This window comes from Hypanus sabinus, chromosome 6 (genome assembly GCF_030144855.1).
Source record: "Hypanus sabinus isolate sHypSab1 chromosome 6, sHypSab1.hap1, whole genome shotgun sequence".
Lineage (NCBI taxonomy): Eukaryota > Metazoa > Chordata > Chondrichthyes > Myliobatiformes > Dasyatidae > Hypanus > Hypanus sabinus.
This window is the reverse complement of record NC_082711.1, coordinates 62,691,508-62,703,729: the sequence shown is the minus strand read 5'-3', so window position 1 is coordinate 62,703,729 and position 12,222 is coordinate 62,691,508. Positions and strand designations below refer to the sequence as shown.

General features: G+C 38.1%; 1 protein-coding gene across 4 annotated transcripts in view; it reads right to left on the bottom strand.

The window, feature by feature from the left end:
* The window catches only part of akap9 (A kinase (PRKA) anchor protein 9), a 208,072-nt gene that overhangs the window by 160,379 nt on the left and 35,471 nt on the right, over window positions 1–12,222 (bottom strand). For all 4 annotated transcript variants that reach the window (XM_059972268.1, XM_059972269.1, XM_059972271.1 and 1 more), the window contains 4 exons: window positions 9,541–12,123; window positions 4,537–4,750; window positions 3,511–3,587; window positions 2,347–2,491 (listed from right to left, as the gene is read on the bottom strand). In XM_059972268.1, the coding sequence (XP_059828251.1) occupies window positions 2,347–2,491; window positions 3,511–3,587; window positions 4,537–4,750; window positions 9,541–12,123 (3,019 nt within the window). The remainder of the gene's footprint in view (window positions 1–2,346; window positions 2,492–3,510; window positions 3,588–4,536; window positions 4,751–9,540; window positions 12,124–12,222) is intronic.

Sequence of the window (12,222 nt, the reverse complement as noted above, 5' to 3'; positions counted from 1 at the left end):
TGTATCAGATCTTACCTCTTGTATGTATTTCAAAGGTAGGAGATATTATGGATAATGAGGTGGGTTTTCAAAGCTTGCAGGGAGATTTATGCCGGTTAGAAGAGTGGGCTGAACGTTGGCAGATGGAGTTTAATGCTGAGAAGTGTGAGGTTCTATATTTTGGCAGGAATAATCCAAATAGAACATACAGGGTAAATGGTAGGGCATTGAGGAATGCAGAGGAACAGAGGGATCTAGGAATAACAGTGCATAGTTCCCTGAAGGTGGAGTCTTATGTAGATAGGGTGGTGAAGAAGGCTTTTGGAATGCTGGCCTTTATAAATCAGAGCATTGAGTACAGAAGTTGGGATGTAATGTTAAAATTGTACAAGGCATTGGTAAGGCCAAATTTGGAATATTGTGTACAGTTCTGGTCACTGAATTATAGGAAAGATATCAATAAATTAGAGAGAGTGCAGAGACGATTTACTAGGATGTTACCTGGGTTTCAGCACTTAAGTTACAGAGAAAGGTTGAACAAGTTAGGTCTCTATTCATTGGAGCGTAGAAGGTTGAGGGGGGATTTGATCGAGGTATTTAAAATTTTGAGAGGGATAGATAGAGTTGACGTGAATAGGCTGTTTCCAGTAAGAGTAGGGGAGATTCAAACGAGAGGACATGATTTGAGAGTTAGGGGGCAGAAGTTTAAGGGAAACACGAGGGGGTATTTCTTTACTCAGAGAGTGATAGCTGTGTGGAATGAGCTTCCTGTAGAAGTAGTAGAGGCCAGTTCAGTTATTTCATTTAAGGTAAAATTGGATAGGTATATGGACAGGAAAGGAGTGGAGGGTTATGGGCTGAGTGCGGGTAGGTGGGACTAGGTGAGATTAAGAGTTCGGAACGTACTAGGAGGGCCGAGATGGCCTGTTTCCATGCTGTGATTGTTATATGGTTATATGGTTAAAAACTTATCTTGTACATAATATAAGATTGACTTGGATTTTGGTTTTGGTAAATTTCTGACTTTAACATTTGCCTTGTAATTTTTATCCAAGTTAATATCTTCTCCTTCATTTGATATCCACTACCTGTTATAACTTCAAACAATTCTATAAGCAAATCTATATTCTCGATTCATTCTACGACCCACAAATTTGAATTTAGCTCAGATTTTCTGACAAAACTTCATTAAACGCTTGATAAGGGCTCCTTGTAGAATCACTTCAAATTATCAGGAATTTACCCCAGAATCAAAATTAACTAACAGGTAACAAAGCACTTTTACATCTGGTGAATTAATTCCATTACATCATCAACCTCAAAAATATCTTCTATAGCTATCATCTTCATTTCACTTAATTACCTCTACAGCTTTACCCCAACCCATAAACAAAACACACCCGTCAACATGTCAGCGTTGATTAGTCTGTTCCCTCACTTCTCATGGGTACCATCGTATCTAAAACCACAATGACAGTAAATTCCCAGTCCAAGTCATTCCTCACATCCGTCATTTAGTGATCTACATAGGTTTCCAGAAACTAATGCCTCATTAAATTTCTAACTTGTCTATTGTTTCATCCATTCCTTTATCTGCTTCCTTGGACTTGGGTATCATGTATATTATTCCATTTTTTGCTTCACCACTGACAATCTCAATCCCCACCAGTGAACTGTCTGAATTTTCCTCCCTAATCTCTTTTATAAACTCCTCTTTGATCACCTTTCATCCCTCGTTGTAATCCTGTTAACTCACAGGTATTTTGCAGAGCAAGTTCAGAGTCAAATGACCCACTCTTCATATATTTATTTTTCTATGGCACGGACTAGAAGGGCCGAGATGGCCTGTTTCCATGCTGTAATTGTTATATGGTTTACATCCATGAAGAGTCTTATTTGTCGAAAACAAATTTATGATTCACTGGAAGCAATGAGGACTTTGGAGAAGAAAAGCTTATACGTGACTAGTATCTGAATGATGAATTATGAAAGTGCAGACAATCACTCATGGTTAGATAAATCCAATAACTATCCCTCAATGAAAATATTATCATGCATTTCATTTTACCATCCTTTTCCATTGATCAGCCTATACTCTTGTAGAAATTGCAATCCAATACAGACAATGCCAAATTCCAATTTGATCTCCTTACCAATATTAACTATAATTCCACTCTAAGATAGTGACAAGCTTGCTCTAAAATTTCAGTATTTATTTATTTAGTTTTGTATTGATGCAAGGATGTTAATTCACAACATGCACACCTTCAGCATTTAGATTTTATATGTTTTGAACACTTTAATGGGATTTGTTTTTAATCTGATGCACCGTTACAATAGATTAAAAACTATCATAACATAGCATACCTTTTGCTTCCTCAACAGGGTCTTTATGCACCTGGTTTTCCTCTTCCTTGTAGTCTGTGTTTCCTGGTGTTATAACTTCCTCAGGTTGCTTCTGAGACTTTCTCTTTTCTATCAAATAATCTTCACCTAATGTACTGGCAAATGCCTGTCCAAACAAAAACATTAAATTCATTCATATATGTCCATGACAAGAAAATTGCAACTGTATAAAAAGGATGCAAAAACATAGTTCTAATAATCATCATTTGCAATCAATACAGCATTATTTACAAAAATAACAATTTAATATCAGGAAGTGTATACAATATACAATATGAAAATCTTTACCTTTGTATCGAACCATTGATTGTATTTGTCTTAGATCACAATATTCATCTTCTACTCTTACATTGATAATCATAGAAAAGTACAACAGAAAAGCAGGCACTTTGGCCCACCTAGTTTGTGCCAAACCATTTAAACTGCCTACCTCCATCAACCTGCACCCAGACCATAGCCCTCCTTACTACTACCACACCTGTACTGTACCTATTAAAACTTCCCTTAAATGTTGAATTTGAGCTTTCATACAGCACTTATACTGGCAGCTCATTCCACACATTCATGACTCTCTGAGTGAAGAAGTTCCCCCCATGTTCCCCTTAAACTTTTCACCTTTTACCCCTAACCTATGACCTCTGGTTGTAGTCCCACCCAACCTCAGTGGAAAAAGCCTGCTTGCATTTACCATATCTATACCTGTCATAATTTTCACTGCATAATAGGGCTATTAAGATTTATTTTCCAAGCTAGAGATATTTAGATCTTCAAGAACTGCAGGAGAAACTGCAAACAAGATTTTTTTCATTATGTCAATTTCAATTTTCTATATTCAGTGTAGTAATTATTAATTGGTCTCAAAGTAGGGCTGATGGGTTAACTGACTACTGCAAATTGCATTCATCGTGAGTTGAACTCAGAGAATTAGGGTTGGGGTAGAGTTGATACACATATGAACAAGTTAAAGAGAAGTAAGTGGGGAAGTCGGACTGAAGGGAATGGTCTGAAAGGCAGCATGGACCTGAAGGGCCAAAGTCTCCTTCTTTTCTGTGTGAGAAAGAGAAATTCTTTAAAACAGTTCTTTAGTGGTTCAGTGCAATATTTTCAGTTCTTCTTTTAACGTACCTGGGACAGCTGTAAACACTCATCAGAAATCATCATGTTGAGCCTTTCCACCAGCATTTGTGATGATTCTTCAGTGCCTAAACAATAATCACTGATTACATTTGAGCACCATAAATGTAATATTTTAAAAATATATGTCTTAAGAAGAAGGTATTTATAGTCTATCCCTTCAGGCTCACAGATAAGATTAGATTATACTTTAAACTTTAATTTAAATTAAATGAAACTCTAATGGTATCTATACAAGCACCGAAACTGAGATCATTCACTCTGAACATGATTGTTCTACCTGGTTCAGTGGAACTGTATGGAGGATATGTTTCTTCATTCAGGGAGAACAGGGTGAATGATAAACCGGATGACATTAAAATTACCGGATAAAATTATCTCATAAGACACATTTAGCCTGACATTATCTCACATTTTGACTGTGATAAGCAAATAACAGATTAGAGCAAAGCAGGAGTGGCCATTCACTTCTTGCCTCTGCTCCATTATTCATTAAGATCCTTTACCACAGTGTCGCTTTCCTGCACCAAACCCAGACCATTTAATTCCCTTAATACTAAAATTATATTATTCTCTATCATGAATATACTCCCCTACAGGGAGGTGAAATTCAATATAGTCTCAACAAAAAATAAATTTCGTTCCCTATACGCTGAATCACATGCAACAGTCAATCTTTCTAGTTCTATTATATGGCAACAAAGTTCTGTTCTCTGTCCTTAAAATAACTATCTGTCTATAGCCAAATTATTATTAAATTTCAGCAGTTTTGGTTAATATTTAATCAGTAGAAATTACATTGTCTTTACAATATTTGCAGAAAGCTTTATTTTCTCTTTTAGTCAAAGAAATAGGCAACAAAAACCAGAAAATTGACGCTCAAACACTTCACAGATCAGGCAGCATTGTAACACAAAAAAGAATTAGTGCTTGCTTTCAAGTAGAAACCATGGGAAAAAAACAATAAAATAGGGAGGAAGCTATTTCAATCACTACTGCCATCATTACTTTTCATACCTTTCTGAGATGCTTGAATGTTCAGTATTTCCTGCTGGAACTGTGCTCGAAGTTCATTTATTTCCAATGCATGAGCAGCTGCGAGCCTTTCCTGCAGTCTTTCCAGAGCAACCTCCGATTCATTTTTCAAATTGTCACGGACAAGCTCCAGTTGAGCAGCATAAATCTGAGTAAGACTGATATGCTGAGCCTCCAACTGAAGCTTTAGCTCAGCCTGTCATACACAAAGATCATTTTATATTATTTTGCATTTTCTTTCCACAGCAAACCCACCTCTCATTCTAAAGGGCAGAGCAGGCTAAAATAAAAGGTGGTAATGAACACCTGATTAGCATTCTGTGACACAACAGGCTGCATCTGATCTGGAAAGGAACTAATATCCTTGCAGGGAAATTTGTTGGTGCTACACAGGAAGGCTTAAACTAGGTTAGTGAGGAGTAAGGGGTGGGACTCTGAGCAGGAATAGGCCACGGGTAAAGCAGTAGGATAAAGAGAAAGCTTATTAATCAGGATGGCCAAAAGCACAGTATAGGGAGGGAAAGGCCGAAATGAAACTGCATTTCAACATGAGGCTTAACAGGTGGACAAACTCGGAGCGTGGATTGCCTCTGGGCACTGGGAAATTACAGGCATAACAGACACATAGCTGAGAAGGGCAGTGCTGGCAATGCAACGTTTCAGGATATAGATACTACAGCTGTGACAGATGTACAGGCAAGTGAGGAAGGAGTGTTTCCTTTTTCATAAGGAAGGATATCACAGCACAATACAGAAACAAAATTCATGAGAAATTATCTTGTAAAGCCAAATGTGTCAAACTTAAGGCAAGAGGAGAAAGTCACGCTCCTCTTGCAGACCCCAGAATAGTCTAGGATTTCTTGAAGAGAAGTTGCTCTATTTACTGCGGTTCTGCCCTCAATTCTATTTTTCCAAGTAAACCTAACACTGGACCCTGGGAGTCAATGCCTCCCTCTGCAACTGGATCCTTGTCTTTCTGACCTTTAGACTGGAATCATTAAGGACAGGCAGCAACACCACCATCATGATTATTCTGAACTCTGGTGTTTCTGTCTGCAACCTCCTACTCTACTCACTATACACTCATGAAAGCATGGCCAGACTGCGCTGTAACTCCATCTACAAGTTTACAAATGATACTACTGTAGTGGGCCACATCTCAAATAATGATGAGACAGAATACAGGAAGGAGATAGAGATCTTAAGAGGCACGGTGTCATGACAACAACCAATGTCAATAAAACAAAAGCGCAAGTCATTGACTTCAGAAAGAGGGCTGTGCGCTTGCTCCTGTTACAACAACAGTGTTGAGTTTGAGAGAACTGAGAGCTTCAAGTTCATAGGTGTGAACATCACCAAATGCCCGTCCTGGTCCAACCATATTGAAGTCATGACCACGAAAGCTCACCAACACTTCAACTTCCTCAGGAGAGTAAAAGAATCTGGCATGACCCCATCAACACTTACTAACTTTTATCAATGCACCACATAAACCATTCTGTCTGGATACATAATGACTTGGTATGGCAACTGCTCTGCACGTAACTTCAAGAAACTGCAGAGTTATGGATGTAGCACAACACATCATGAGAACCAGCTTCTCTGTTATTGATTGTATCTATCCTTATCACTGCCTCAGTAAATCAACCAACATAATCAAAGACCCACCCACCCCTGACATTTTCTATTCTCTCCTCTTCCATTGGGTAGATGATACAAAAGACTGAAAGCACATACCAGAGGCTCAAGGACAGCTTCTATTCCAGTTATCAGACTCTTGATGGACCACTTGTGCAATAAGATGGAATCCTGACTTCACAATCTACTTCTTTATGATTTGCACTTTATCATTTACCTGTACTGTACTTTTTCAGTCACAGTTACACTTTATTATGCATGTTATTGTTTCAGCTTATTCTAGCTCAATGCACTGTGTAATGATTTGATCTCTATGAACAATATGCAAGACTAGCTTTTGCTAAGGTGATAATAGTAAACTAGGATCAAAAGGAGAGATTAATTTTGACTGGATTACACAGAGTGTTAAGGGCATGGATGGAATGGAATTTGTGAAATGTGTTCAGGTAAGTTTCTTGAGTTAATATATAGAAGACCCTTCACAGGAGAGTGCAATACGGGACATCCTCATAAGGAACAAGTAACTGAAGTGGCAGTCAGGGAGCATTTTGGCTCTTGTGACCATAATTCGATTAGTTTTAAGATAGTGATGGAAAAAGATAGAACATGTTAGGCTCCTCAACTGGAGCAGGGCTAACTCCAACAGAGTTAGGCAGAACCTAGCAGAGGGTGATTAGGTGAGCCAGTTTGAAGGGAAAAGAATGGGTAGTAAATCAGAGGTTTTTAATAGTTTAATAGAGCAACATTTTCCTGTTAGGGTGAAGGACAGACTTGACAAGTTTAGAGAATCTTGGCTGACAAGAAATATGGAGGCTGTGGGTATGGAAAAGGAAGCAGACATTGGGTTTAGAATGAAGGGCATCAAATCCCTTGATGACAATTAAAAGATTAAGAATACATGTGAAGAGGGTAAGGAATAGATATGAGATGGATTTAGCAGATAAGAAGGAAAATCCCAAGAGATTCTATAACTCTTAAGTATAAAAAGGTAGCTGGGGAAACAGTGGGTTCTCTTAGAGAACGGCAGGGCCACCTACGTCTCAAGCAACAGGAGACAGATGGGATTTTTAATGAATATCTCTCCTTGGTATTTACTGAGGAGAAAATTATGGTTGCTCAGGAGTAAGGGAAACAAGTTAAGATGTTTTGAAGATAATTAGCATTACCAGCGATGAGGTATTTGCAGCCTTATGATGCATTAAGGCAGATAAACTCAGGGTTTGGCTGAGTCCATCTTTGGAATTCATGGGAGGCTGAAGAAGAAATTGCACAGGCCCTCGTGGAGATTTTTGCTTCATCTTTAACCTTAGGTGAAGTACCCGAAACTGGAATGCAGCTGATATCATTCTATTGTTTAAGAAGGGATAGCAAGCTCAATCTAGTCAGCCTGATATAACTGGCAGAGAAGCTGAGGGTAGAATTCTGTGTGACAGGATCTACCAAGATTTGGATTGATAAGAGTCTAATTAGGAAGAATCAGCATAGCTTTGTGAAAGGAAAGATGTGTTTAATGGACATTTTAGAGTTTTCTTTGAAGAGGTTAAACAATAGGGTAGATGAGGGTAAGGTAGTATATGTAGTCCAATCGAAAAACCATTCAACAAGGTCTTGGATGGCAGGTGAGTCTGTAAGGTTAGGTCCGATGGAATCCAGGTAACTCAAAGGTAGAAAGCAGAGGGTGGTGGTTGAAGTTTGTTTCTTGGAATGAAAGCCATTGACTATTGGTGTGATACAGAGGTTAATGCTGGAAGACCTTGTTATTTGTATTTATAGAAATGACTTGGATGAGAAATTCAGAGATTCTGCAGATGCTAAAACTCAAGAGCAACACACACAAAATGCTGGAGGAACTCAGCATCTATGGAAGTGAATATACAGTCAACATTTTGGGCCAAGACCCTTCTTCAGGACTGGAAAAAAGGGGGAAGATGCCAAAATAAAAGGTGGGGGGGGGGGAGGGGGCAGGAAGAAGGACTAGCCAGAAGATGATAGGTAAAGCCAGGTAGTTGGGAAAGGTAAAGGGCTAGAGAGGAAGGAATCTGATAGGAGAGGGAAGTGGACCATAGGAGAAAGAGGAGGAGCACCTGTAGGATGTGATAGACAGGTGAGGAGAAGAGGAAAGAAGCCAGAGTGAGGAATAGAAGAAGAGAGAAGGGTAGGGAAATGTTTTACCAGAAGGAAAAATCAATGTTCATGCCATCAGGTTAGAGGCTACCCAGACAGAATAGGAGGTGTTGCTCCTCCACCCTGAGAGTGGCCTCATTGTGGCAAAAGAGGAGGAATATCAGAATGGGAATGGAGATCAAATGATTGGCCACCGGAAAATTCCACTTTTGGCAGATGGAGCTGAGGTGCTTGACAAAGCTGTCCCCCAATTTACGTCGGGTCTCACCAATGTAGAGGAGGCCACATTGGGAGCATCAGATAAAATAGACGACCCCAACAGATTCACTCCCAGCTGTTCCTGGCATCTTCAAGCCTGAGTGCTTGAAACTGCAGTGAGCAAAACAATTCCAAACTGTCTTACTCCTATTTCTCACCAACTATCAGCAACAATAATCATTGCTTTTTGAACACAAACAAATGCAACTGACACTATTTAAAAATTGTTCACTCTAAGCATGGTGCAGTGGTTAACGGCCACACAACTTCACATAGCTAATGCTAGTTGGGAACTGTTTAGTAACAGTCTCCTGTCCTAATTAAGTGGACATCATCCGGAAGGGAACTCCTGCTACTTTCCCAATTAGTTCTTTAAGAGTTGTCCCAAATAAGCAGCTGACCCAAATAAGCGATGGATCAATTAACCAGAATGCACTGTATATCCAATTAGCAGTTACGAATTTCAACATTCTTCACTAATTTACATTTCAAAGAGATATCATTTAAAATGTTTTCAATACAATTACCATATTGTTCTCTGTACTAAATTATGACTGAAGAAATTATGAGGATCAGATAAGTCATTTGGAAGGGGAAATGGAGGAAACGGTAGCTCTGCCTGATGCTGTGTTTGTTCTGGCTGTGGCAGGTAATCTTGATTAGATTTGATAATTTTTGGAATTGCTAAAGGATTCTCACATTCATTGTCCTTAGCATCTTTTGTCTCTTGCAACGTAAGTTAAATATGTATCTCAGAAGTTACATTTAACTTGGTAAAATCAGTGTTCATATTTGCTACTGCATTGCTGTGTTCAAATCTACAACAGAAATTACTCCTTAAGGATCCTGTTATTTTAGACTTTGTAAAGATAAAGGATATTCATATGCTATGAACTTCAAGCTAAAAGGTCTTAATGATACCAAATATCAAATTTACACACAGATTTGTTCGCAACAGCACATTACCTGATTTTCATTTGGCTCAGAATTCAGTTCACAAACAGATCCTCCAGATTGATCTTCAACTTTCTCCCATACTGGTTTTTCTTGCTGAGCAATAATCAACGTATGTTTAGTTTCCTCTCCATTTTTGTGAAAGATTTCTTCCAGGAAAGACTTCTGCGGTGTAAGTTCAGCAAAGCCCGATTGCTCTGACTGACCAGACTCCAAATGATGCCAACAAGGATCTCTTTCAGTCTGTAAACCGCCCGAAAGTTCAGATATATGCTTTTCTCTTAACATCTTAATTTCAGTTAATAAAGATTCTTTTTCTTGAATCAGATTAATCTGATTTTGTTGCAACTCGTCTCTTTCTGAGACAATAATTTTCATTGAATTTTGTAGTGAAATGATTTGCTCTATTAGATTTTCTTGTTGTTCGTTTTCCTTTAGCTTACTGGTCACAGTAAAATCTGGCTGTTTAGATTGACGTTCGTTCTTTGCTTTTATCAAATTCATTTGGGACAGTTTACCTTCTTGGATCATCAGCTTCTGATTCTCTATTATGTCAGTTTTCTCACATCTTTCAATAGTTTGTTCCTTTAAAGACTTAAGCTCCTCTTTTAAATGCAAGATTTCATTTTGCCTTAAAATTAAGACCTCTGAAAGATCTGAAAGTCTCTCAGCTAGCTCTTTCTTGTCCTGTTGAGCTATTTCAAGCTTTTCCATGAGTTCAGTAGCATCCTTTTCAATGACTTCTCTGCTTCCTAAAATTTCAGATTGGCTACTGGAATCATCAAGAGTTTTGTCTAGCTTCATCTGTCTTATCACTGTGAAATCATCAGTGTCTTTCCTTGATTCTGAAAGCTGGAGTTGTTCACTTAAGGCCTTCAACTTTGTCTCATATTCAACTTCTTGCTTAAGCATTTTTTCTTCTATATCAAATTTCATTTTCAACAGGCAGTCATACTCATCACGCAATTCTTGAAAGTTAACTTCAAAATTTTTTTCTGCAAAGGAAAAAGTGTTTCTTTGCCTCTCAACTTCTTCTTTGAGCTGTCTCTCACGGGCTCCAAGGTGTTCATTAACCACAGTAAGCCTTTCTATTTGTCCTCTCATTTCTGAAAGATCCTGTTCGCTAAGCAATGTTAACTTACTCACTTCAGGTACAATTTGAGTTTTCAACTTCTCTTCCATTTCTTTTTTTATCTTTTTTAGGGCCTCATTTTCTTCCTGAAGCACAGTAATTTCTACATTCATAGTTTCTTGTTCCTTGATCTGTTCTTCCAAAAGATTTCTTTTGGCTTGTAGCTCAAAGACTTCTTCTTCAAGTGTACTCTTTTCTTTTTCATTTTTTCTTAGTGCTTTAATTTCCATTTCAAGTTCACTTATTTGCAAACGCATTTCAGCTTCCATGGAACTCTTCTGTGACAACTCTATTTCCTCTTTTAGTAAATTCACCTCACATAACAATTGATTATTTTTAATGACCATATTATCCTTTTCACAATTCACCTCTTCAATCTTCTTTCCAAGTTCTTTTTGCAAGCTGACCAATTGCTGACTCTGATTCAAAGCCATTTGCTCTTGAACAGTACACATTTTCAGCTTGTGATCTCTTTCTAGATCTTCTTTCAGCTTACTTAGCTCTTCTTCATGGCTGAATAGAAGTTGAGTCCTTAATCTCTCCAATTCAGCTTCCTGAGATTCAGCCATTCTGTCCAAAACTTCATCTTTTTCTCTCTCCAGCATGTCAAGCTTAATTTTGTAGTTGGTAACTTCTGCTTCATGTTTAGACTCCAGTTCTTTATTAGATTCCAATGCAGCATCAAGTTGGGCCTTCAACTGGTCAACCACGTCTTTCAGTTCTTCTACTTCCTGCATTTTGTACTTCTGATCTGTAATATTTTCTGATGCTTTCCGCATTTGATCTTTAGTGAAATTCAGCTCTTCCAAAAGATCCTGGACTTGGTTCTGCAGCTCTATCTGTTTCTCAGAAGCTTTTTCTAACTGTTGTGTCATATCTTGCCTTATTTGGTCTCTTTGAAAATGAGAATCTCGTAATTTGGCATTTAATTCATTGATTGCCATATTTAACACATTAATTTGCTCTTCATTAACTAGGTTATTCACAGAATGGCCCAGAGCCTTTTCCATTTCAGATTTATGATGCTCAGTAAGTTTTCTAATTTCCGAAGCATGTTGTTGCTGCAATTCTTGTTTCATTTGTACTATTTGTTTTCCATACATCTCATCCAATTCTGCCTGAAGTTGGTCCATCTTGCGTTGATTTTCTACTTCAATCCTTTGTACTGTTTCCAATTCGGATAAATTGCCCATATGGCAGCGTTTCTGGAGGGCCTCTACATTACCCATAAGGTGCTTTATTTCCTCTGATGACTGTCTTTCCCTTTGTTTTGAACTCATTAGTTCTATTTTTAGGTTCTCAGCTTCTTGATTCTTTTGCAAAATACGCTCATTTAAATCTTGAACTATTTTTTCAGAAGCAAGCATTTTATCTTTCAACAGTGATATGGCACTTTCATGACCCTTTATTGTTTGTTCAAGATATTCAATTAGTTGGGCTTGGTCAGTTTTTTCATTGGCATTCTGTAAAAAGGGAAAACAATCTAAGCATACACTTGCAAAACAAAGATCAGTGCCTGATCAGGTGAAGCAGCAGTCTTGTACAAACAGGTTTAAATACAA